Source organism: Falco naumanni, chromosome 8, assembly GCF_017639655.2.
Source record: "Falco naumanni isolate bFalNau1 chromosome 8, bFalNau1.pat, whole genome shotgun sequence".
NCBI lineage: Eukaryota > Metazoa > Chordata > Aves > Falconiformes > Falconidae > Falco > Falco naumanni.
This window is the reverse complement of record NC_054061.1, coordinates 28858392-28884856: the sequence shown is the minus strand read 5'-3', so window position 1 is coordinate 28884856 and position 26465 is coordinate 28858392. Positions and strand designations below refer to the sequence as shown.

The following is a 26465-nucleotide window of genomic DNA, read 5'->3' as shown; positions in this document are numbered from 1 at the left end:
TTTTCTTCAAAGCACGGTTTGTGTGCAGAGTGCATCTTTAACTAATTTGAAAAGTAGCCTCAAAGAAGAAGTTGTGGCTAATGTAGAGTCTTCTGGAAGTTGTCCTGGCAACCATTGATTACGAGCAAATAGAGACAAAACAATCAATTTATGTTCATCAGATAATTAGAGAAATAGATACTATATTAAATTACAAAGCATTTTCTGGGCAGACTGTTCCTAGTGTAAGACTTTGCATTTTGCTCCTTGCTGTACCCATCAAAACAGTATTTCCAAGTTCTCTGGTTGCCCCTGGAGATAAATACGTTGTCCTTGCACACCAAAGCACTGGCAGCAGCTAATAGACGCTTCGGAAATGTTCCTGGATATTAACATTCAGATTGTCTTGGTTCTAATGTGTTGAATTCATGCAAGTATAAATAATATGGCATGTTGTTATCAAAAGTAGCAGATGTTAAGCTAACGAACAGATTTCTGTGGTTGGAACAGGGCGAAGCAGAAAGCGAGACAAATGCCAGAATACAGAAGTTTATCCTCAAGTTGAAACAGAGCAGTGCCCGTGTGAGGTATTTACCTCCCAGCCCCATGGAAATTGGTCCGACTGTATTATTGGAGGAGGTACATCCGAGCCACAGTTGGGAACACGATCCCATGGAGACACCAAGGAGTGTGGTGAGGGTGTACGACTGCAAGCTATTGCCTGTTATGATAAGACCGGCAGACTTGTGGAACCATCTCGCTGTAGCAGTTCAGGTAAGGATATTTTTAAAAGTGCACAACACGTATCAATTACCCTGATGCTGAGCACAGTTACCCATTCAATGGTCTGTTTGGAGCCTATAACAGGTCTGTACCTGTTTAAATGCTGGAATAGCTTTCACAAGGTTGCTGTGAGTGCTGAACACGGTTCTTCAGATATCTTCTTATTGCTCTTAATACTGAGGTTTTCTTCGGTATAAGGTACTGCTGGCATTTCTACAATGGAAATGAAGCAGAAGAGGGCTAAAGTTGCCTACACTGTCAAATACCAGAGGTTGGGGGTTTTTTTTATTTGTCTGAAAATCCCATAAAAACATAAGCATAGGAGAAGTTATATTCCAATTGCCATTTTGTTTGATGATATCTCCTACTTCAGCTTTTACTTGTTTGAGTTTTTTATTCCTTTTCAGTACATTTGGAGGTTCATACAGTTATTTTCAATGAAGAGATAAGGAATCTTCTTGAGATAATTGTATTAATTGCAACCCCCCTGTGATGTCACCTGCAGTCACTCAGAACAAGTACACATGACTTAAGCAACCAGTGGCTGCCTCCTTGTAGTTTTGTGCCAGTCTCAAGCTCAAATTGGTAAACAGTGTGTATTCCAGTGTCACTGCTTGCTGGGGTTCTGGGCTGTGGTTCTGTCCACTTACATTTCACATATTATCAAGTAGCCTATATCACACAGAAAAAAAAGCAGAATAAGTAGAGCAAGCAGGAAATGTCATTCCATCTGGCTATTTTCTCACTGTTTCGTGATTTGTAGTTCATCACAATCATTATGCTAAATCAGTTCACAGAAGTCCTAATCTTAGGAGCAAATTCTATACCTCTATACTGCCTCCGACTTGCACTCAAAAACTTAGGACAGTGCACAATGTGATGCAGTACGTTGGAAGACTGCTGGTGAGCTATATGATGAGAGAGGGAGAAATGATGTCTCAGGAGGAGATTAAGCAATACAGAGGGAACCATTAATGTTCCTGGGTATATAAGGGAACAGAGAAAGAATTGGGGGTGCTCTGTGGAGGGTCTTCAGGATGAGGATCAGCAGCCTGAGTCATGTGTAATAAAAGGAAAGAAAACCACTCTAATGAAGTGATTCAGTCCTGGAGTGAATTCCTCTCGCAGCTGTTGATGGCTGTTCCAGCTGGCTGCATGGATTCATAAAGCAGCTTTTCGTGGTTTGTGTTTCAACAATATGCTTTTGTAGCAATTGATTATGCCTCTGTGGCCCATGAAGGAGGAATGCTATACCTTTCTCCCACAACATTACCTTTTCTTCTACAAAAAGGGAGCCATTGGGTTTTGAAAGGTGGGTTTGCCTGTACTGTGACTTTCTCTTTTGAAAAACTCAGTGTTTTTATCACTTTTAAAAGAGGAGGCTGTCTATGCGTGGGGCTTTTCTGAATAACCTTGAAGCTTGTCTTCTGTCTGTGATATTTATGTGGCATTTTTAATGGTCCAGCTTATCTTAGGGAGGTGGTAGGGAGTGGTAGCTCAAGGGGGATTATTGTTGGCTTTCTGGTCTTCAGATTTTTATCTGAGCAGAAATGATTGCAACACAGCGTTGGTACAGGACCCATTGTCAGAGGCCAGAGGGGCGGTCAGTACTGTACAGGAGAGCACTATCATATGCTCTTCCTTCTGCACTGTGTTTACAGAGTCCTCTGAAGACCTTCAGGTTTGGAAGTGGGATATAAAGGAGGGGTAAGATGTTTCTACCTTCTGGAGGCCCCGTAAGAGTTTCCCTAAGGGTGAACTATTAATCTCCAGCCAGACCCCTGTTTAATACCCAGGGTGTATAAGCTCCTAATTACTACCCAGTGTTGAACGTCATCTGTTTCCTGTAAGGCGAGTGGGAAAGCAGCATTGCCTTGGTCTCCAGAGGACACGGCTATTTTGGGGACTTCAGTTGTAGAGTGCTCAAAAGTGGGAAGAAAGCTCCGTAGGCTGCACTTCCATCACTTGGGACCTGCCTTCCAACTAGAGCAACCTTTATTTACGGTCTCTAGAGCTGGGAGCTTTCAAAATGCACTTCTGAACACATTATTGAATTAGTGGTAGAAACAAATCATTATCCAATTAATAATTAGCAGAATGTTATTCAACCATAATAGAGAAGAGCAAATTACAGAGGCATGCAGAATTGCTAAGCCCTGAGAAATTATTCATGACAGGTTTTTTTAAGCAGCTCAGTTTGTCTTGTTCACAATTGGTATCAGGCGACCTTTTGACATTTGCTAGCTGACCATATTTATGGCTAATTAAGCCATTGCCTTGTATATTTGCTTGACAGAGTCCCTTGGGAGATAGTTCTGAAGGGCCAAGGGGTCCAGGAAGGCTGGATATTCTTCAGGAAGGAAATCTTGAAGGCATCAGAGCAGGGTGTCCCCATGCACCAGAAGATGAGCCAGCAGGGAAGAAGACCGGCCTGGCTGAACAGAGCTTTGGCTGGAACTGGGGGCAAAAGGAGAGTTTATGGCCTTTGGAAGAAGGGGCAGGCAACGCTGGAGGGCTATAAGGATACCGCAAGGTTATGCAGGGCTAAGATTAGAGAGATGAAAACCCAGCTAGAGCTCAGGCTGGCCACTGCCATAAAAAGTAACAAAAAGTGGTTTTACAAATAAATTAGAAACAAGGAGGACCAAGGATAATCTGCATCTTCTGTTGGAAGTGGTGGGGAATATTGCCACAAAGGATGAGGAAAAGGCTGAGGCACTCGGTGTTTTCTTTCCTCAGTCTTTTATAGCGAGACCAGTTGCCCTCAGGGCACTCAGCCCCCTGAGCAGGAAGGCAGGGACGGGGAGCAGGATGAAGCCCCCATAACCCCAGGAGAAATGGCCAGCGGCCGGCTGCACCCCTCGGACACACACAGGTCTGTGGGGCCGGATGGGACCCCCACGAGGGTGCTGAGGGAGCTGGGTGAGCGCTCACCCCGCCGCCGCCAGCCATTTACCAGCAGCCCCGGCTCACCGGGGGGTCCCGGCAGGCTGGGGGTCAGCCAGGGTGACCCCACCGGCGGGAGGGGGGATCCGGGGAGCCGCAGGCCTGTCAGCCTGACCTCGGTGCCGGGGCAGGTGCCGGGGCAGAGCCCCCCGAGTGCCATCCCGCGGCACGTGCGGGACAGCCGGGGGATCCGGCCCAGCCGGCGCGGGGTTATGGGGGGCGGGTCCTGCCGGGGACCCCGATCTCCTCCTGTGACAGGGAGAGTCCCTCAGCGGGCGCGGGGGGGGCTGGGGGGGTGCGCCTGGGCCTTCGTAAAGCCTTTGCCAGGGTCTCCCGCAGCATCTCCTGGAGGAACCGGCCGCCGTGGCTGGGGCGGGCGCGTTTTGTGTGGGGTACGAGCCCGGCCGGACGGCTGAGCCCGAGGAGCGGCGCTGAGTGCAGCGGAGTATGGCCCCGGTGCCGGGCCCCGGCGCGGCCGCCCCTCGGCCCCTGTGCCAGGTGCGGGCCCCTCAGCGCCGGGGGGGACGTGGGGGGCTGGAGCGTGCCCAGAGCCGGGCAGGGGGCTGGGGAAGGGGCTGGGGCACGAGGCTGGTGAGGAGCGGCCGGGGGAGCCGGGGGGGTTTGGCCCGGAGAGGGGGAGGCTGAGGGGAGACCTTATCGCCCCCTCGACTGCCCGGCAGGGGCTGTGGGCAGGGGGGGTCGGGCTCTTCTCCCGGGGAACGAGCCACAGGGCAGGGGGGACCGGCCTCGGGTTGCCCCGGGGGAGGTTGAGGTTGGAGACTGGGGAAAGTTTCTTCCCCGAAGGGGTGGTCAAGCCCTGGGACAGGCTGCCCGGGGAGGCGGTGGAATCCCATCCCTGGAGGTGTTCAGAAACCACGCAGATGTGGTGTTTAGGGGCACGGTTTAGTGGTGGCCTTGGCAGTGCTGGGTTAATGGTTGGACTTGAACTGAAAGTTCTTTTCCAACCTAAATGATTCATTGGTGATATGATTCTATACTGAATGCCAACCACTGTGGTATCTAGGCGTTGCTCTTGCTTTTAGAGGTATGAGGGTAACTGATTTCTTGTTATTTGTTTCAGCTCTTCTGACTTCCCTTTGTTTCCTCAAATTTTCTTTTGCAGGACAGTGCTTTCCATGACTGACTTTTGTGATTAGTCTACTGCTTTATTGTAGTGGTGGTGTCGTTTTCCTTGGATGACCCATTCAATTAGCTCAAGAAATGAGTGACCTGCATTTTCCCAATTGAGCTAATTCCATTTCCCTGGATTTGGTTTACTCTCCTTTTTCTTCCTTTAATTTGGAAATGCATGTATGAAATTATGGATAGATGTAACTAATTACGCTACAAAAATGTAATTGATAGTTTTCCTCAATTTGCCTTTCCATTAGAAGACTGGCTTATATTGCTTTCAGCTCACTGCTCATCCAGAGGGTCTCCATTCTCTGGCTGGTGTTTGGAACATCCTCTTTGGACATCAAATTGTTCTCTTAATTTCAGTTCATCCACTTCTCAATCTGTCAGCTGAGTTTCTTGTACTATTTTTTAATTTCCACCTCCTTTGTTTTCAATTATTTCATGTAGTTCTTTTGTGCCTCTTTCTTGTGTGGTATGCCAAGAGGTGTTTTTTTTTTAATCTTAGAGGAACATAGGGTGCCTCATCTGTTCCAAATCAAAGGCTGGAGATTTCTTGCACAGAGGTTCTGCTTTTGATTCAATGGGCAATTTATGGAAAGCAGGAGTTTGTGAAGAGAACTTATACTATTCAAATTCTACTGTGCTTACAACAACAGGAACCTGGAAGAAAGACACAACAGACAAATAGATCTTGGCTTTAAATCACAGAGCGGTTAGCTTCGACCTACAGTCACCTTAAAAAGCTTTAATTATCTCTAAATTTATGAAGAGCACAGCAGGGATGCTCATATACATCCTTATTCTCAACAGTGGGCTGTTCTGTCGTACGTGGTTTAGTTGTGGGTGGACAAATCAAAGAAGACTGGGTTTGCTCACAGGGTTCCCTGGCACCTGGTGATGTAAGGGTGTCACTTTGTTCCTCCCAATCAGGTTGACATAACAGTGCTCCTGGGAATGCTGCCGGCAAGGTCACTCCTTGAAAATGTCAGCTTTTATCCTGAACAGGTGGGATTAGCAAACAGATGCACCAGGAGGAGTTAAAAATTTTGGTGATGTGAAAACTCATTGGTTTTGTGGTTGGTGGGGCTATTTTCCCTGCTCCCAGGCACATCAGGGCAGCCTGTGCCAGCAGTGACAGTGCTGCTTCTGTCCTGCTCAGCCCTGTCCCCAGTGTTGAGAAATTTAGGACAGTATGCAAAGGTCATGGATCAGGAATTTCAACTCTTACAGCTGAAAATAAGGTAGTGTCAAGTCCCATGAAGTTTTTCTGAAAGGTCAGCCCAGAGTAGTGCAGTATTTCTTCCGGGCTGTTCCTCTGGGGTTTGTGCTCTCTTCTGTGAAAATCCTGGCCGCTAGCTTGATAGGCATTGCATGACCTACCTGTGAGTTAACACCATGACGAGCTGAAACCCTGTGGCGTGTGAATCCCTGTACTGTCATTTCAGGAGAAAATGAGCTATTTTCAGGTAGCTTTTAATCACTAGATTTTAATAATTGTTCTGCAAGATGATATTTGTGTAGCTCAAAAAAAATTACAAGGAGAGCTTAGTAGGCTAAAGAAATGTGACCCAAGTCTATTCTGGATTTATAGCAAACTTACCTTTCCTACAAGGTAACAATTTTGGTAAAAAAGTTCAAAAAGCTATGTTGAATAAACGCCTGTTTACTTTTGAAAGTATTTATATTCTAGCAACTACTTTAGTATACATTTTTCCATATCTGGCAGATTTTATTTGAAGAATAAAATTGTTGCAGAAATCTCTGATTTTGTCTTGAAAAATCTTCAGAAACAAACTTTTCTGAACAGAAGCTTCACCTGTGTTTTTGAAAATATTCCCAAGTATTTGATTTCATTCTTAGCCTAAGTGAAATCTTGTGTTGAAATTTCAGTTTTTAGCACAAACCATTAATTCCAGAATCCAACTAGTTTTAGTTTTAAGTGGTTTCTTCCATAAACAGCATCTTACAAACTTCTTATGGATGAGGCCACATTTTTGGAGGCCTCTTTCTTGATAGCCTCTTTTCTTTTACAAGAAAAATGGGCAACCCTGCCTAGACTGTCCTCTTCCTAGCTCCAGACCCCACACGTGACAGCCTCGGGATGCGTCCTCCTCCCTAAAAGTGTGGGAGTAGTAGGTGGTCTTAGCACCAGCAGTTAATGATAACATGTAGACCCCATGTTCAGATTCTTCCACCCTTCTTTTAGCATTTTGGTTTAATTAAATATTGTGATACTCTTGTTTTTCTCTTTGGTTTCCCCTGCATATCTCTGGTGTATCTGTTGTGGTTTAACTCCAGCCAGCAACTCAGCCCCAGGCAGCTACTTGTTCACTCCCCCTCAGTGGGATGAGGGAGAGAATCGGAAGAGTAAAAGTGAAAAAAACTTGTGTGTTGAGATAAAAACAGTGTAATAAGTAAAGCAAAAGCTGCATGTGCAAGCAAAGTAAACCAAGGAATTCATTCACCGTTTCCCAGCCATCCCTGGGAAAGCAGAGCTCCGTTACTGGGGAAGGCAAACACCACCACTCTGAACATCCCCCTCCTCCTTCCCCCAGCTGTATATGCTGACCCCGATGCCGTCTGGGATGGGATGTCCCTTGGGTCAGCTGGGGTCAGCTGTCCCGGCTGCGTCCCCTCCCAGCTCCCTGTGCGGCCCCAGCCCCCTCGCTGGTGGGGTGGGTGAGGGGCAGAAAAGCCCTGGGCTCTGGGTGGGCGCTGCTCAGCAGGAACGGAACAGCCCTGGGTTAGCAACACTTCCCAGCATCAAGCCAAAACAGAGCCCCGTACGAGCTGCTATGAAGAAAATTAACTCTATTCCAGCTAAAACCAGCAAAATATCCCTCTGTAGCCTTTTTATTACAGAAAAATTATGTCCTAGAATTACTTATCAGAGCAAAGCTTTTCAAGGAGTGCTTGACGAAAAAAGTTCAACTAAAAATTCACCTTATTTTCTGCCTCTTCCATCCCTTGGCATGGGAATTAAGGTTGCATTTGGATTGTGGGTGGCTGGTTGCCAGCTGCAGGCGAGGCTGTCCTACCCTCATGTCCCCCCTTCAGAACTCGTCAAAGCCTCATCGCTGTCACCTTTGACTAGTTTTCTTCTGTCTCAGAGCTAAATAGCTTCTAAATTTAGCCCCGAAATCCTGGCTGGGTTCTCCTCTGGACCTCTCTCCCACTTTTCTATACATCTCCTTGGCTGTGCGGTGATGCTCTTAATTACAGCTGTAGGTGCCAGGGGAGCTGTAAGCACAGAAACAGAGCCTGTAAATGACCTGCTCTCCATTTCTTGTTTGACTATAGGATTTTTACATATTGGTCTCATAACAATGCTCAAAGAACATTGATTTATTCCCTATCTTGTCCTTTCCTTTTTTTTCCCAAATCTGTTTGCCATAAGACAATTTGGCCACAGTTCCCTTCCTGGATTTTAAAAGTCCTCTCAAATTAAATTGGATCGCAAGACAACCGTTCAGACATTGCTGTTCTGTTTTCTGGCAACATAATCGAAGGTAAACAGCCATCAAAAAAGTTACTTTTGAATGGGTCACACTGTCTGTAAGTTTGTTTAAAGCAAGTTAAGGCTTCCTTTGAGACATTAGTACGTAGAAATGCACATTCTTCTAGATCTTTATATTCTTACAGAAAGCAAACATGCATCTTACGAGGAAATATTTAGAGGATTAGCTATTTGAGCAGCATGCTCTGTAGGTGATGCATTTAGTCGTAGTCTGTCTGTTCTTACTCCTTGGCTCTAAATATCAATCTTTCATAACATGTCTTTTTGCCCAAATTTTTTTTATGTTTTTTGCTGCATTCCATAAAATGACCCTTTTGAAGAGGTGGCAGTACCAGACTATGCGAAGGAATGATTTTTTACTAACCTCAAACAGGTTTTTTTGTGTTTAACGATTACCGTCAGCCTCCACTTGCCGGACCACCTCTCCCCACCCTTGCTCTCATCCATGCCTTTTGTTTCTATTATTAGCCTCAGTCAGTTTTTCTCTGGTTTTGACAGGTTGATTAAAGCTTTTCCATGGGAGCTGGGAATGTTTTTAGTGTAGAAATAGTAACTCGGTGTAGAAGTAGTCTATCAGAGGTTTAGGACAGCTTTGATAGCAAGTTAATGCACTGGGCCATCTACTGCCCCGATTCCTGCAGTAGGCTACAATGAGAGCATCTCTTTGAAATGTGGCCCATCTCTTCGGCCTTAATAACACATTTTTCACAAATAAAGCCTGTTATGAAGCAAGGCTCTAATAAAATGTTACCATACAAAGATAGATTTAGAATTAACATTTTTCTCTCCCTATGTCATTCTTTTTAATATGTTATGTTGGAAGTATGAAGAAATACCATTTTACCCTAAGCCTTTTCATGAATTATGTACTCCAGTGTTAAGACCTCTTTTCCTGCTCATGGAGGACTTCGTGATCCCTTTGAGGTGTGCAGGTGTACTGGGAAGTGGCATACTAGGTACTGGCAGTAGTTCATAGGATTCCTCTCACGTCTTATGTGGGTTTTTTTGCATTGTTTTTTAACCTGATTGCCTTTTATATGGCTCTGGTTAGCAGGACTTTCAGGCAAATAAATGGACGACAAATAATTTTTAAGTGGAAGGTCATAGTTTCATGTCTTTACCACTGGGGAGGAGCCCTGTGGCAGCTGGACATAGTAGCTGTTTTAGTGGATTTTAGTGAGAGTTGAAGGGTTTCATATCTGACATATTCTGAATATCTTCAGAAGCAACATCATGTGTTTCTTCTTATATGGAACAAGAGTCCTACAAAAAGAAAAATTCCAGGTTTTGCACATAGGCCAGTGTCTGAATAAAATGAGCTGTACTTGCCTGAGCAGCAGTAGGTTTGCTGGAGCACTGCATACAGTGATAGAGTTAGCGTGACAGGGGGAGATGGGGGTGTAGTGAATATCTTTTACGTGCTTGATGTAGTCTGCTTGATCAAAGCGTTCGGGAGACCAACTCAGAGACATAGCAACAGCAGAATTTAGAAAATTTGAGGAAATGAGTCTGAATTAGGAAACGTGGATAAAATTCAACCAGCTCTGTCTTCTCTGAGGATTATCATAATGATAATGGTGAGTAACTGAGAATTTATCTCAGCTTGGTCTGTTCCTGGGTCTGAGATATAGTTTGAATTCTCTCTGTCCTCCAAGGTTTCCAAACAAGGATGGTGTAAATTAAATTATTGAGAGCCTGATTTGCAAAACTTCTAATATCCCACAATATAGACAGGGATTCCCTCTGTGAAATCTTGGATCTCATTTGTATTTGATAAGATTGACCATTAAAAATCATGTTATTTAACAGGATTGCATTGATTTTTGCTTCTGTCTGAGTTCATTGGAGTCCTCCAGCAGAGGAGATTGAACTACACAACCAGAGTGCTCAAAGTCACGCTGCCACATTGATACAAACGTCTATCAGGAATTCAGTACATTGGTACACTGTTCTGGGGCCTGATAACGTCACAAAAATGTCCTATTTCCATCTCAAAGTTTTCCATCATCTAAATGAGTTGTGCTGCTCTCCCTGTGCCTAAGCTGTGGAAAACCAGGACTATTCCCTGCCTTAACATCCTGTTTCCATCAGATGTTTTTTTATAGTACAGCTTTATTTAAGAAGGTCAGATGCCTTTGCATCCCTGCTTCTGCAGCAAGGTGACCTCCAATAGCAGGAGAGAACTCCTTACCTGAGCAGGCTGGACCTCGTGGCAGCTACCTGCCATTTGGGAAAGTGCTCACAGATCTTCCTAATGCTGATAATGGTTAGTGGCATCTTTGAAACAGCGCTGGTATAATTAAAGCCTGTAGTTAGGCATCTCATTTAGTGTCGATGAGACGAGAAGGAATTGAGGCAGTGTATTGATTTAAGGGTATTGATCTGAGAGGTCACTGTGTCACTCGCTCTCCCGTGATGGTGGGGAGGGAGGCTGCTGAGGTCACTGTGGGCTCTGAAGCTTCTCCCTGCCTTTTCAGTGCCTGTGTGACCTGCTCTTGAACAGAGGCCCTTACACGTGGTAATGCTGCTCGACTTGGTAAATGAAAGTACCAAGAATGGAGATTTAAAGAAAAGAAACAAAAGAAAAATTTTTTTTCCTGTTCTTATGAGTCTTCTTGGTAATATTAATTATACGTGAATCTAATTGTTTTGTGTTCCTTTCTTCTGCAGAGTCATCTGGTGGTTTATTTTGTCTGAAATAAGAGCAGTATTATAATACATGATACATGCTAATTATTAGGATGCAAGGAAATACATCAGTGTTTCCCATTCTGTAAAATGGAAGTTTTGTTATTGTTGTCCGAGGGAAGTTGTGTAAATGAGGCTGGTTTGTGTCTTGGGGTCACAGCTTGGCAGCTGAAATGAGGTGGCATATTGTGTTGACATTGCCTAACGTCATACGTTTAGAAACTGGCAGAAAGATGCTCTCTGTGGAGGGCCCCAGACTCAGAAATTGAGTTTCTTACTGTGCTCCAGCAGAGCCTGAAACCATTGACCTTCAGGCCATATATGATCTACTGATGGGGGCAGATATTTTTGGTGACATGTGGTGGCAGCTTTCTCCCAGTGATGGACCCTTGGCTCTGGAAGATGCTTCCCGCCTAGTCCAAATTGCCCAAGTCTATATTGATTTTCAGAGCACCGTGCGATGCACATCTATTTTTGGAGCTCCCGTGCAATTGGGCCTCTGAGAGAAGTCAGATGTAGGAGAAAGAGGGGAATATGACATTCTGTGGACAATTTAATTTTGTCTTTGTGATGTACTGTGGAAGTGTGTTCAGCCTTTAAAAAAAAGCGCCTTGTTTTATTATATAGATCTCATAATAATAATATAAAAATAATCACTAGCTCAGGTTTATTTTTAAAATGTGCTTTTTTTATCAAGTAGCCTAAAAATACATATGCTAAAGAATTCGTAACGAAGTGCAGTGGGAAAATTTTCTTTCCTGATATAGAGAGGATGACAGCACTGATAAAAAAAAAGAAGCTACTCAATTTTGTATGGACAAAGCAGATGATTTTGCCAGTGGCAGGGTGATGAGCAAAGTATATAGAAAACCACAGATGAGCTACCCTACCCTAACTTGCTGTTGATCTCAGTGCATCATTTTTTATTTGAGTAAGGACTTCCATAAGACGTCAGGGCTCCCAAGCAGCCGGCCCAGTCCTTCACTGTGGGGGAGCAGCCCCAGGAGGAGAGGGAGTTATTTCCACAGCTGGTTTTGGAGCCCAGACAGATTTGTGCAGTGAATTTTTGCCCATCTTCATCGAAAGTTTCCTGTGTGATGAATGTGCCCTGTGAAGTCCTATGTATTTGCCCTCAGAAGGCCACAGAAGAGTTCTGAGCTTGTTCTGCAATCTCTTACAAGGAATGTGCTAATTAATGGAGATTTCTTTATTTAGTTAAAAGATTAAATGTATCAAGAGTTATGATTCATATGTAACTCATAAGGTGAGCTTGCAGTTTCTTAAGGAAGAAAACTGTAATGCAAAATCAAAAGAAATTAGGAATCATAATGCAAAGTCAGCATTGACCCGACTGCTTCGTCGGGATTTATAGAGACTGTGAAATTGAGCAATAAAACCAACCTTTGGATGAATTTCAATAACAATAATGTTGAGTTAAACTTAGCAACATTTTTTACAAGTCCTCTCTGGTCTGTTTAGAATCTATAATCAGTCTGCCAAGAGATAATGAGAGCATGTGCCTCTTTGTTGAGGAGAGCAAGTGGGAATGAATTAGCTAAGGGTCCGTTATTTGAGCTTTGCAAAACATTTGATACAAGTGTTATTTTTGCTGTGTTTTTTGGTTGTGCATTTACTGAATGTATTCATTAGATTATCTCTTAAATTTCCCAGCTAGCAAACTAATAATGCATAAAATCTCTCAAATCCTTGTGTATATATAAATATATATATAAAAAATATTAAACATTTGTTCCATGGCAATATTGCATCCTTTTCAGATGCAGCTGAAGTTGTTATTAAGACTCCCAGACTTATTCTGCTTAGTTTCTTTCAGTTAATGTTCTCCCTTGAAGGAGGATTTAATTGTTTGGACCTGGATTGCTTAGGATGAGGTGCTCCCTTGTAGCTCACAAGCTTCTGGAGCCTTTGGTCATGCCGTGTGGCCCATGGCTGGTGGCTGCCTTATCCATGGCTCTCTGGGAAAGCCGCAGTCATAGAGCTATGACCAGCTGCTAGAGTTAGTCTCTTAGCTGCAGTCTGTGTTCGATGCTGAGTTTTGACCCGAGTTAAAACATGAGGTGTGCTTTGTAGGAGAATAATGAAGCTTCAGATGAGCAGAATGTGGCCCACTGAGTGCCACGGTCCACCAGGTCTCCCTCATAAAGTCTTTAGCTGTTAGACTTTTAGCACCACATGGATTTACTGGTGTTATTCTACATATTTCACACTCAGTAACCAAATGAATGTAAATACTAATTGCAAAATGAATCAATTTTTTTCCCTCTACCTTTGGTCTGTGTAATTAGAAATATTTCTTGTGCATTATTGTCCAGTCTGCTGCTCCCTTGTTTGTTAAAGGGTGATCACTTTTATCCTACAGAATCCGAGGGAAATTAGTGCTGTTATTACCAGTGGCAGTGGCACTGATGCACAGAATTGTCCCTCTCATAGTAATGACCTTGAGTTTTATGAAGCACCTCAAGGTTTACTAACAAGGGTAGAACTGCTAGAAGTTTGTTAATTGAAATGATGAAATATGTTAGAGAGGATACAAATGAGTTTAAAGACAATTCAATTAGAAGTGCATCTGTTTCCAAAGCTGCTGGAGAAATGTTTATTTTCAAATCACTTTTAAGTCAGCCTCTTGGAATCCTCTTGGCAGTGTTGTTTAATGCTGTGTGCAGACTTTACACCCACAGCAAATTTATCATTTGGAGGTGCAACAATCAGGTGGATGCCAGTGTCTTACGTTAGCTTGTAAACCTACTAATCATCTGCTTCTCCTACCACGACCCATTTGTGCAGATAGAGGGGGACATGGAAGGACACTGCCACCCCTTGCTTGGCTGTGCTGGTGTGGTATCCGTGGCATCTTGTAGGTGGGAAAGAAACTGTGCTGCTGCAAATCTCCCTCTGGCACTGCAGTGCAATCCGCAGCCTCTTTGTGCTTCTGCACTGCTGACACCCACCAGCCCATCATCCAGCTGCCTCCTATTGCCTTGGTTCTTTTAGGTTGTACAGCAAAAATGAGACAATAACAGTTTTTACACCATGTATTTGAGCCTTGACCTCTGACACCCACCAGACCATCGTCCTCGCTTTATTCATCCACCTGCGATTGCTTTGTCTCTTAGGCTGCACAGAAGAGATGAGACAAGTAATGGCTGCGACATCATGTGTTTGAGCCTTCCCACTACATTCTGTGTAATCTGTGGGAGCTTTTTTTAGGGAAGAGCCTCCATTTGTGGCTTGTAGAGCAACAAGCACATTGTTCTTAATGAATAAATAATAGTAAAATGAGCTGTGCAGCCTACGTAAATGCATTTGTTCACCTCATTATGTTGACAGTGTCTCAGTAGTAAAACAATAGCACTTAAACAAAGAAAATGTTTATTTGATCCTCCAGTTCAATTTTTCCTGCCAGTTCAGGGCTATTCCCAGCAGTGTGTTTCAAAGTGCTTACTTAAATATCCTGTACATCGGTGTTTCTGTCACTACCTCCTGCGACATCTGTGTGTGCAGCTCCAGCTCTGCAGAGTTCAGGAGCCTGCTGTTGGCTCAGATAGAATAGAGGTTGTCATCTGTTATTTCTAAATTAAGTGATCTTTATTTTAATGGTTTTTGAGATTCTGGGGAATAAACAAAGAAGTTGAAGGAAGCTTCAAGAAATAATATAAGAACATATGGAAAGCAGGTTGAGCAGGACTGGGGAGAAAAGGACATGTTTTTCTATAGAAGGTCTTGGAAACTTAACTAATTTTTGGTATCAGGTTCTGCAGAGGAGAGAAAAATGGGGAATGCAGTGGATAAGTAAGATGTTTAAGGATGATACTGACAAAACCAGCTTCATAAACTCAGCCTTGAGTTAGTCTCCTCAAACTGAGCAACAATAACTCACAAATGTGTTTATGCCATTTCCTTTATTCGTATTCCCTTATGGAAGTGTTTCTTTGGATAAGAGCCTGAACATATAATTATTTATTAATAGGTTGTTTTAATAGCATATCTCCCCTTTTTGTTTGTTTTTGTTTTCTAGGAATTTTCTAGGAATGCCAACATTAGGATTATTGTGGGTATCCAAACTGAAGTCTTTGCAGCTCCCTGACAATGACAAACCATTGCTTGGCTCCTACAGAGAAAAAAAAAATATCCTGTTCTCATAGGCAGTGGATGGGCTGAGTACAATATTTTTTACTCGTTTCTCATAAAAAGATAGCCATAAAGGCATTGTCATCTGAGCTGAGAGGACACATCACATAAAGACTTTGGGAGGAAAATTTTTGTTGCATAAAGTCTTTGATCTGTGGGTATCTTGGCATAAGATTAACCTCAAGTGATTGATAGAAGAAATAATGACAGACTGTGAGAAGAGCTTGAAACTTATGATTCTGTAGCATTGTTCAGTATGGAGAACTGGCTTCCTCTGGGGAGTATGGTAATTTAATGCTCTATTAGCTGGCCATTATTTGTTTATGCTTAATGTAATTCGGAAATATGGGTGAGGAAACTCAGAAAGTAATGAGCTGCCCTCTTAGCAACAGGATGTCTTTAGGAATTCTGTGATTCGCTAGGGATTCCCACAGCACTTCCTCGGGATTGAATACAATAGGTTTCTTTAGTTTTGTTTATTATAACTTTTCCTTCCTCTTCCTTATATTTCTTTTTTTATATTTATTATATTTCTTTCTTTATCTTCTATTTCTTTTTATTATAGAGGTAGGTCTTGAACTGCCAAAAGGCTTAGCCCATTTTGCCTTCACTGATAAGTTGATAACCCCTCTGTCTAATCCTACTTTGAAACAAGGAACTTGCTTTGTTTCTGTTGAGAGTTAATTACCTAGGCTGTCACACAGCCCAAGGAAAAATGATATTTCATACGGTGGTGGAACAGAACTCTTTGGAGAACTGCCTAAGAAATGCTTCTCATAAATCTATCATGTGGAAATCTCTTTTACTTATCATAATGTATTATGAGTTACTTTGAGTGGCAACCTAAGCAGGTGGAATAGAATATTAGTGGGATATATATTTGGGAGCTTCATTTAGGGAAAAAAAGCTAGTCTATTTTGGAAATATTTGTATATGTATGTGCATGGGTGTAATCTCAGCTAGATGAGAATACAAAATATGCAAAGTTGAAATACCTCAAACATGTGAACACCACTGTAATGGATTGGGTTGGAAATAATTAAGATACCAAATTCCAGTGGCTTTGGAGCTGCAAGTGAAATGGCACTGCACGGAGATAAGAGGTGGCAAAGAAAACCAGAGCGTACCGTATGAGGACAGGTCTGCAGCTTTAGGGAAGAGTTACAGCATGAGTTACTGGGGAAATGATTGCAGCTGTCAGACTACGGGGTGGCCGCCATAAAGGAAGAGGGAACAGTGCCATCACGAAGGAGAGAGAAAAAATAGAGAATCGTTGAACTGAAGGAGGGAACTGCTGTTGTTTCTAGCATATTTTAAGGTCCTCTGTACAAAACCAACATCAATATTTCTTGTGCGTCTAGAAGGAGGATATTTTCTGGTGGGGGATGCCTAAATAAGTCTGAAAAATTTCTTGATAGTGACTTCAGCATGAAGGCAGGAGGGAGGCAGTGCATTGCTGCTGAGGGTCCGTGCTCAGGATGTGGTGCAATCCTGGTTTGGAGTCAGCAGTGGGTTTGGCCCTGGCAGAGCTGGTAAATCCAGCTCCCGGCCAGAATAATCTCTGTGCCTCATCCTCGGTGTTTCCTGGTTGTTTGGGGCTGTTATCGGGGGGTATTAGAGGGCAGCTGCTTCTGGGTTGGGTTTTTCTGGATTTTGTTGTTTGTTTTTATTTTCTGCTTGCTGCAGTGACTGTCACTTTGATAGAGTGGGGAAACCCTTCATAAAAGAGTAATTGAGTGAGCTAATTTGGTATTCTGTAGGTAAGGAATATAAAGGGAGTGTTAGTGTGATGAAAACCAAACAGAAGGGGCATAAAAATGAGAAACATCAGAAATAAGGTAGGGGTGAAATTCGGTTATTTCCATGACTGTCATTGCCAGAGCTGTCAGAAGGTCGAAGCCACCTGTAATAAAGGCTGGTCTTAGCAGCCATTAACTTCCAGGGTCTAACACGAAATCTCTTTTTTTGTTTAAATTAACATAGTACATACAGACGTGACAAGCAGATAATAGAAATTCGAGGAGAATGAATGCAGCACGGTAAGCAGGAAAGTGCAGGAGCTATTCCACACTGCCGACCTGAGATTGGTGCCAGTAATCCCCTGGAGACCTCGAGGGTTTGGCCACCTCGAGGGTTTGGCCACCCTCCACTGCCTTTCTTCAGACCAGGAGCTCCACAGCCAGTGCTGAACTCTGCAAAATCTTTCTTCCCATATGCCAGCTCCTAAACCAGCTGTGAGATTGTGCCTCTATGGAGGAACCTTGGTTTTTGCCTGAGAAACCCTGTTAGATTTTAATTCAGCAAGGTGTTGGTGCTGTAGATGTCTGGTATTCTGATTTCCAGAGGTGATGATCTTGGGAGGATTTTTATGTCAAGCCAGGTTAAGGTGAAAGCAAAGCTTTAAAATGCCATTTATGAAACCCAGAACAAGAAAAACAGTTGGAGAGATGGATAAAGAGAACTACCAGAAAGAAGTGGGAAGCACGTTTTGTCTGCTTCCCTCAGGAATGAATCCGACACTGCTCCAGCTAGCAGGCTGCCGGCATGTCCCTCGCATATTGTGGGAGCTTCCAGGAGCACAGCTCTGGTGCCTCCACTGTCGTCTGGTTCTGTCTGCTGGGTCGAGAGCCTGTGCCAGCACTGGAGCTAGCTAGCATAATACTGAAGGAGTTCAACATTGGTCCGTACACTCAGTTCTCCAGAATTTATTATGGCCACAACCTCATAGGGAAGGTAATCACCACCTGTTGGTGGCCACCAGCATCATAGAATCATATAGAATTATAGAATCATTTAGGTTGGAAAAGACCTTTGTGATCATAAAGTCCAACCATTAACCTAGAACTGTGAAGTCTGTCACTAAACCATGTCACTAAGCGCTGCTACTTTTGCCAGTGTGTGTCCATCCCGTCAGTCAGTTTTATTGCAGCCTTCATTGGACTAAACCAAGTAGAAATTAGTTTTCATCACTGCTGTTCTTTACAAATAATACCATAATCTCATGTTAGGAAGGCTGCCAAATGTCTTCTCTTTAAGAAATTCTTATTTTCTGTTGGTTACACATTGCAGTGAGACATCAGAGGATCAGGGTTTATTAGTTGTGGTGGTTAAAACCTTTTTTAAATTTTTGGTTTAGGTTACATTGAAGAAACTTGCACGGTCCCTTGCCCGTTTGATTGCAAATTAAGCGATTGGTCCAGTTGGTCCCCTTGCAGCTCTTCTTGTGGACCGGGGGTGAAAGTCCGATCCAAGTGGCTTAAGGAGAAGCCTTACAATGGAGGTCGTCCCTGCCCAAAGCTGGATCTCAAGAATCAGGTGAGCGGCGTTAACGAGCCAACAGAAATCTCTCTGTGCTTACTGTACTTTTAATTGTGATCAAAAGGTACCATGCTGGTGAAGAAATCAAAAATATGAGTTCTCTCTGGGACCACACATTGTGTCAGATTTTGTAGGCAATCCTCAGATTTCTTGAGAATTGAGGAGGAGCTGCTCATGTAACAGCAGGTTTTGACCTGAAACACCGTATTCCTTATATAAAGAAATTTTTATCTCCCAGAGTGCAGGAAGCCATGGACAAATAATCCTACCTGGACAGTGTGTAGGCATCAGAGAGCTCAGATGTCATGGTTATTTTAAAACTTTTGAATTCTCTACAAGACTATGGTTGCTGCAGAAACAATTGTTAAATATATATTGCTATTTTTAGCAACATTTCCCTTCGACACAAGTTCACTTGAACATTAATCTCCGTATATTCAGTATTGAAGCATCCCATCAGAGGAAAGTAATCTCTAAATTGCTACTCTTAAAAAAAGATCAGCTTTTCTTTAAATGCTACTTAATGCTGTATGCATTTCTGCAAAACTAATAGTGATTGCCTACGTTTGCTGATTAGTTCTCACACTAATTAACACTGATGAAGTAGTTTAGTTTTGCCTGTCCTTTATTTCAGACTCAACCATGAAAATTAGTTAACAGGACAGAAACAGTCATGGTAAGGGGCTTTGTGTATACGTTATGAATATATGGATAGATAGATAGATAAAATATATGCGTGGTGTGTGTAGAAGGATTTTAATAGTACTCATATGAACATTGGTTTGTGTAGTGGCTTGTAGGTGCTGGAGCCGGTGGGATCCCATTGTTTTTCTGTGCAACCGTTGCTGCAGCAGTCATGTCCCAGGATACAGCACCACTTCTAACACCTGATTCTGAACTTGCCTCATTTTCTTCACAGGTTTTTTTTTTTCCTGTGAGAAACATGGTAAATACTTTTTTTGTTGTTGTTGCTTTTCCTTATTACTATTTGAAATTCATAGGCAGTAGTCTAACAGAAGCAGCAGGGACTACAAAAATATAAAACTGCAATCAAGTGTATGTTGTCCATACCTCAGTGCTTTTCTTAATAGATCAGACAGATCACCAAAGAGGCAAGGAAAAATGAAATCCCACAGTAAATTGTAAGGTAACAATAAGCTCCTTTGTAATGAAAAGATAGTGAGGTTTGTTACCCATAGATACAGCAGACTACTTCCATTAAAAGTAAACTTACTGCTATAAAGTGTTGCCTATTCCCACACACATTAGATTTGCTAATTTCAAAAGCCTTTCAGAAGATATTAAAGGAAAGAAATTATTTAAACTTGGAAATTATGTCTTTGTATGGTTTATCGGTGCCCGGTGCTTGTGAAGTGCCATGGCTGGTATTAATATAAATGTCGCTGCTGCTTTTTGCCTCTTTACTGGGAACACACATTTTGATCAAAAACGTCTTGAATTCATTAGAGAACTTTCTATTGTGGGCTGTACTAGTGACACCTTAGAATTGCGTTAAGGTCTGTTTCTTTTGGTTTGTGACTTTTTGGTTTTCTGAATGGTTTTCTGTTTGGTTGGGTTTTTGAAGTTTTTTGTGTCTTAGCCTGTGGGTTTGTGGCTATTTTTAGGGTAGAAAAAGAAGCTATTTCTAGCTGCTTTAGTGCACAAGTAGATTAACTTTTTCCAATTTAGATTTATAGGATTGGATCAGATTCTATATATTTCAGAGCTTTCAGGGTAAGAATAAATTGTGGTGCAAATGTGGAAAGTGTGTGTATATACATATGTATATATATGTACACTTAAATATGCACGCGTGTACACATCATGTGCATGATTCTGTTCATTGCCTCCCCGAATGCTTCTCAGTCCTTTGCGCAGTTTGGAAGGAGTTTTGCTCTGCACCCACTGGAGTTTGACTTCCAGCATCGATTTAGCTACACCAAGGTCCTTAGGCGTATCGCAGCATGCACAAGTAGCCCACCCAGATGGTAAACTAAATTAGCTGATTGCGCTGCTGTTCGGCTAAGGTGGACACGTACCATTAATCCACTGCAAGGTGGATTGTCTTCTGTTTCCTATGGTCTAGGCAGTGTTTAAATCCTAAAGCAAAACTCTATAGTTTCTTTATGTATAAATATGTAACATCCTAATCATTATTATATAATCTGGGTTAAATACCTGCAGTAGAATACTTGCTTTCGTTTGATATCAGACATGAGAAAGCTAAATCACCTTGGTGCTGACTTTCACTGGCTACTGTGTTATATTGTGTTTTATGCAGTTGATAAAGATGTTAGAAAACTTAGAAGCAATAATAAACTCCTCCAGATGCCAGTAGATTTCCCTTATTATTGCTTCTGAGCTTGGGTCCTGTTATTGCTTAATGAATTACTTTGGAGAACCCTCCATTTTCCAGTCTCGGTCAGTTTGTGTCTTTTTCTCAGTAAGCCAAATAATGTTTTCACCCTCTTCTTGTGAAGGGTGTTTTCTAGGCTTCTTGGAAGACCCCTGTATGTCTCTCTCTCTTTTTTTTTTTTTTTTTAATGCCTTTCAGATATTTGACATAAATTTAACTACAGAGAGAGTTACTTGAAACACTATTCCCGTAATTCTCTCTTAGCACTTCCCACCGTGTTTGGGGCCATGCCAACACTTCAGCAAAACTACTGCTTTGGAGAGGGGAAATTTGCATGATCAAAACAATTTATCTAATGAATATAAGTAAATGAGTCACATAAACCATTTCATAAAAGACTACCCTCCTAGAGTCAGTTGCATCAGTGTAATGCACTTGTGTATTTAGGACAGAACTTTTTAGCAGAAGTTTAGTTTTGTACAGAGATAATGACACACCTTATTACTGCATGATATTACATGGGGTTTATGCTCCTAATTCCACAGAGGTTTTGGCTCTACTGGAGTATCTGGAAGCCATTCTTTTGGATGTCTTAATTGCCCCCGCCTGTAGAGCCTCTCAAGCAGTCCACTTCTTTTGCAGAAGAATTATTTCAGCTTTTATGTATTTATTCTTCTCATTACAGTCGGTGGACTAGGTTGAACGCTTCCAGAATTTATTCCAGGTTTTCTTATTTTCTAATAGAAGCGATAATCAGTTTGCTGGACTGTTTACACTTGGTATTCTGATATGATCACACGATCTGATATAGTCACTTAAGCCTTAAACTTCCTCTGTGTTGTTGCCCTGTGAAATTAAAGGATGAATTACAGTATTTGGGGGAAGAGATGACAGTACTTTAATGCAGAGCCATGTAATATGTTGAATTACTTTCGTCTTCTACCTCTAAGTGTTTGAAAATTGTTGAAGAGTTGGCTAACTACATTTTCCTCCATCTCTTAAAGAAAATGGGCAAATCATGTAGAAGCTGTGCAGCTCTTATCTAAGGATATGATTGCTTCTGAACAGCCGATTGGATTATGGGGTCAGCTGGCAGATGTTCTTGGCTGTGCAATGCATGTTAAAAGAGGTGTAGCATTTACATTTTTCTATTTCTGCTCTTATTTGAATGCATTTACACAGCATGCAGTTGCTAAGCTATTTAATATGTAGTTCTACATGATGAAAGGTTAAATATGAGTTATGGGGGGTTTATTGCTTGAATATTCTTTTATAGGTTTTTAGGATTACTACAGGAAAATGCATCTTATTTTAAAGACTCATGAATTCCAAGGATTATTTTTTCATCGATTGCTCTAATATATATTCTTGTCAAGATTTTCCCTCCTTCTCCTTCCTCCCCCTCTTTCTCTTACTCGGTCCTGCTAAAGGACAAATATCATAGCAAGTATTTTATTCCCTTTATATATACTGTATATATTTAAGCAAACATCTTTAAAGGATTGGGAGCACTTGTAACTGCAGGCACAGCAGGGGAAAAAAAATGTATTTGAAATTTAAACTTACTGCTTTCTGTAGAATGAATATTTTATTCTTAATGACATTTTCCGGTGTTCAGTCTAGAATATGAGAAATAGAGACACCTTGCACATTACAATTGCAAGTACTTTTCCTGAAATTGCATGCAGAACTTGAACGGAAGGAAAAAGGAGGGCAGTGGTACATTTACAGATCAGATCTCTCAGAAGCAGGTGTGAAGATATATGAACTTCTGGTAACCTTTTCATAGAAAATGACTGGTTTAGTCCTTGCGCTGAAGAGAAAACACATCTTTTTGATCAGCAAAAATGTGTCAAATTTCTTTTCAAAAGTGAAAAGCTTACAAAAAAATTATAAGCTTTAAAACCTCACCATTAGAACGTACAAGACTGGATGGGCTTGGAGACCGCTTGTAACTATAGAAGTCACTATCCCTTGTGAGGCAAAGCTGGGCTTAGTCTAGAGGTGGAGGCGGTGTGTGTGCATATGTGCGTGCGTGTGAAAGATCTTTCCCCTTTTCCTAATCCATAATGTTAGGAAAGGTCTGCCCCGGGAACAGGCTTTTGTTAAGATGTTTCCAGGGCTTTTCACACTTCAGTTCCTCAAAAAACTGCAAAGAAAACCAACACAGTACTATGCAGACAAAAGTTTGACTTGCATTCAGTAGCTGTTTCTCTAGGCAGTTTTTGGCTCAGATTTGGCAAGCTAAGTGTGCGTGATCCAAAAATCCCTTTAGACTGTGTCAGAGAGCTCTGCCTAAGGAAGAGCAACGTGGCTTATCATGGGGCACTGTAATGAAACAAGATCCACTTTTTTTAGGTATGTAACTGTTCTCAGAGCAATATTTTTAATACAATAATGTTTCTGAATAAGCAGCATAAAACTACTGCTGAATTTCATCTGTTTTCCTTCCTTCAAATTATGTACTAGTCCTTGCTGACACAAAACATTTGCAACCTCTTTCATTTATCTTTGTCCCTTGACTGTGAATTATCAAAATATTATTTGTTCTTTTAATTTTGACTGACTATAAGAGTTTATTTTCATGCTTTGTTTTGGTGTAGCACTTGACTGTACACTTCCTTTGCATAAATGTATCTTTTATACATACATATGTGCGTATATGTGTGTCGTATGAAGTGTTTTAAAAAGTGTTAGGCTCTTGCATTAGACGTTAAGTTTGAACACAGCATCTTTCATTGCTATCACTGAATTAGCTCGCATCTAGTCCCTGGGTGGCGAGTTGCATGTGTAACCTTTAACTTTCAGCTTCAGAAATTGGTCTTCAAGAATATAATTAATAATGTATTCATTCTAAAAAGCCCCCGCTTAAACCACTTCTCTTATAATATAGATTTCTAATTGTCCGAACTTTTCTAAGGCACTCAAAATATCTTCCTCTCATGGATTTCAGTAGTTTATTTCTGAGCCCAGTCCTGTGCTGCTGTATCTATAACATCGGCTCTGTAATATCCCTTGCTGTGGCTTGCAAGGACGTGGCTGACCTATATTTCCCTCTGGCTCTGTCTATCAACACTCATTTGCCTCGTGTGCAACTTAACTTCTCGAAACAAAAATCCTATCCTTAATCTCAGTTTTACCTTCAGAAGGTCTGATTTCCTCCCACCCTGACTTAAAAGAAAGAATTACTACAGCATAGAAAACATTTGTCGTCTTGTTCTAGTGTGGTTTTACAGTATCATAAAAATGACAAGTTTTTTTGCCTGCCACACTAATGTGGGAGAATTTTCATGTCAAAAAAAGTGAGAAACTCCTGTTTCCTTACATTTTTCTTGCTGTGACTGAAAGTTTTGATACTAAACAAAAATTTAGTTCATTAAATGAACAAAAGTAGCACGCCAAATCCATGTAGCCTGAGCACTATCTCGTCTTCCTGAGGTGAGTGTCCGTCATGTGGGTGGGTACTGCTTCACTTCCTAAGGAAAATACAGCCATTTTCCACATTGTCCTTCAGGATAATAACCCTGTAGCATCTATGTCTAACTTCCAGCATACATTAATTTTGTATTCAGCTTCAGTAGCTAGCCACACTTGATTTTCATTTCTCCTGCAGGTTTTGTGTTGAATAAAGAGTTGTATAAACATATTTTCACAGTTGCCACTCATGAAAAGCTTTAGCCTTGCAAAAATGGAGCAGTTTAACAACTTCCTCAAGAGTATTTTTTATATATATGGCTTTTTTTTTTTTTCTACATAGCTCCTCTAAACTTCTCTTTAATAATAGTTAATCTTGATATGTGGTGTAATGCTGTTTTCTGTAATTGCAAGAGTACATATGCACTTTGTGAAATTAAGTGTCTTACACTGCCGGTCTCCTCCTCAGAATTGCTCTGAATCCACAAAAATGAGCAACCTTGTGCTGACCGATTAAACCACATTGTTCTGCCTGCTACAGCCCCTACCAAGTTCTTCATCAACTATCTATCAAAGCAGGACTTACTGCTGTAAAAGAAAGCGATATATTCGCATCTCTGGAACTGAAAATTTACCCGTAATTATTTCTGTTTCAAACACAGTTTCTGTGTTTGTTGTTGAAAAAAATATTTATTGTTTAATACAATAGCATACTGCATATAGTGAAAGACAGGAATCACACCAAAAGTGCTTTTCCCTGTTTATTTCTCTGCAGAGGAGATGGAAGTAAACAGAAAATCAGCCGTAGACGGTCAGGTGGCCCAGTGGAGAATGTATTAGCATTTCACCTAAGGAACTGAAATTAAATTGGTTTGGGCAATATTTTTTAAGGAAAGTTTTGTTTGTGCTGAATCTCTCATGGACGATATGTCATGTTGGAGGACCAGCATACACCGTGTGTCATAAATCAGTGTGACAGCGTCTAACACTGAGACTGAACTTACTCTTGCTTGTCTTTTGTCTTAGGAGCAGGAGAACACAAAGGATTGATGCCTTGGTTATTCCTTAGCAGCAGATTTAATCTTGAGGTTTTTTCCCCCTCCTTCCTCCTTTTAGAAAGTTTTCTGTTTCTTTTCTGCAGTCTTGCAGTGTAATTTGTTCTCAGTTATAGGTTCACAATCCTTAAGGAAGGGGAAATGCTACATAACAGTTAAAGTAAGGACCTTGCTTCTGAACAAACCCGAGAATATTCAGAATAAAAATGTTGGAACATCTTCACCTTTTCATATGGTCGAAGATGTGAAATAGAGCTATTTGAAGTCATGCACTTGATCACATGTGACTTAGTCTTCAGAAAGAGTGAATTACGCAGAAGTATCCTTTTTCTTGCTTTTGGCAAGTTAAATGTTTGACACATTTTCTTTCTCTGTACTCTCTCGTATAATTCCTTTCTGTACAAAAATAGTTTCCAAAATATTATCTTGGTGATTACAAAACAATGTTTGCTATAATACAAGACGCAAATGTGGAAATTTCTTTTGAAATAGATTCTACGTCAAGTAATAAAATTAATGACAGTAATTTACAGTTCTATAGAACCTGCCACATGATGACTTCAAAACTTTTTTAAAGTGTGAATGCAACAAGATACTGGCAAGGTGTTGAACATGAGTGTGTTAAGCAGAAGGCAGCCCAGATCTGTCCCATCTGGGGAGCTCGTGTGTGCCATCTGAATCACAGTGCAGAGCATCCAACCTGAAATAAAGTTGGATTGGGGCGGGTTAGGTTGAGTTGGTAAATTAGGTAACTGGCATTGGCCTGATTTAGCATCTACTACTGCCAGAAACCAGCAGGAGGCTGTCCTAGGAAGAAGCTTTAAGAAAGAATGTCATGGCAGTGTGCCCCCAGCTCTGATGTTGGGAAGACTGCAGTAAAGGAATGGGTTTTCTCTCCACAGGGCAGGCTCTCCCACACATCCTTTGGTCAGCAAAATATCGAATCCGGATGTGTCTCATGCAGGCCTCTATGTGGAGGTCTTCTGCATTCGCTCTGCTAGGTATGCAGCTCTAGCTTGGTTAGTAATTAAGATTTTGGTCACTTTTTTTCATTTTTCAAGTGGACAGCAATGTCTTTCAACAGGACTGAATTTTCTTACAAATATATAGCAGATTCTGTGTG

At 41.7% G+C, this 26465-nt stretch overlaps 1 protein-coding gene across 1 annotated transcript in view; it reads left to right on the top strand.

Annotated features, from left to right (window-relative positions):
- THSD7B (thrombospondin type 1 domain containing 7B) overlaps nucleotides 1-26465 on the top strand; it is a 269552-nt gene that overhangs the window by 169946 nt on the left and 73141 nt on the right. The window contains exons 14-15 of the mRNA XM_040604804.1: nucleotides 490-753; nucleotides 18336-18514. Of these exons, the coding sequence (XP_040460738.1) occupies nucleotides 490-753; nucleotides 18336-18514 (443 nt within the window). The remainder of the gene's footprint in view (nucleotides 1-489; nucleotides 754-18335; nucleotides 18515-26465) is intronic.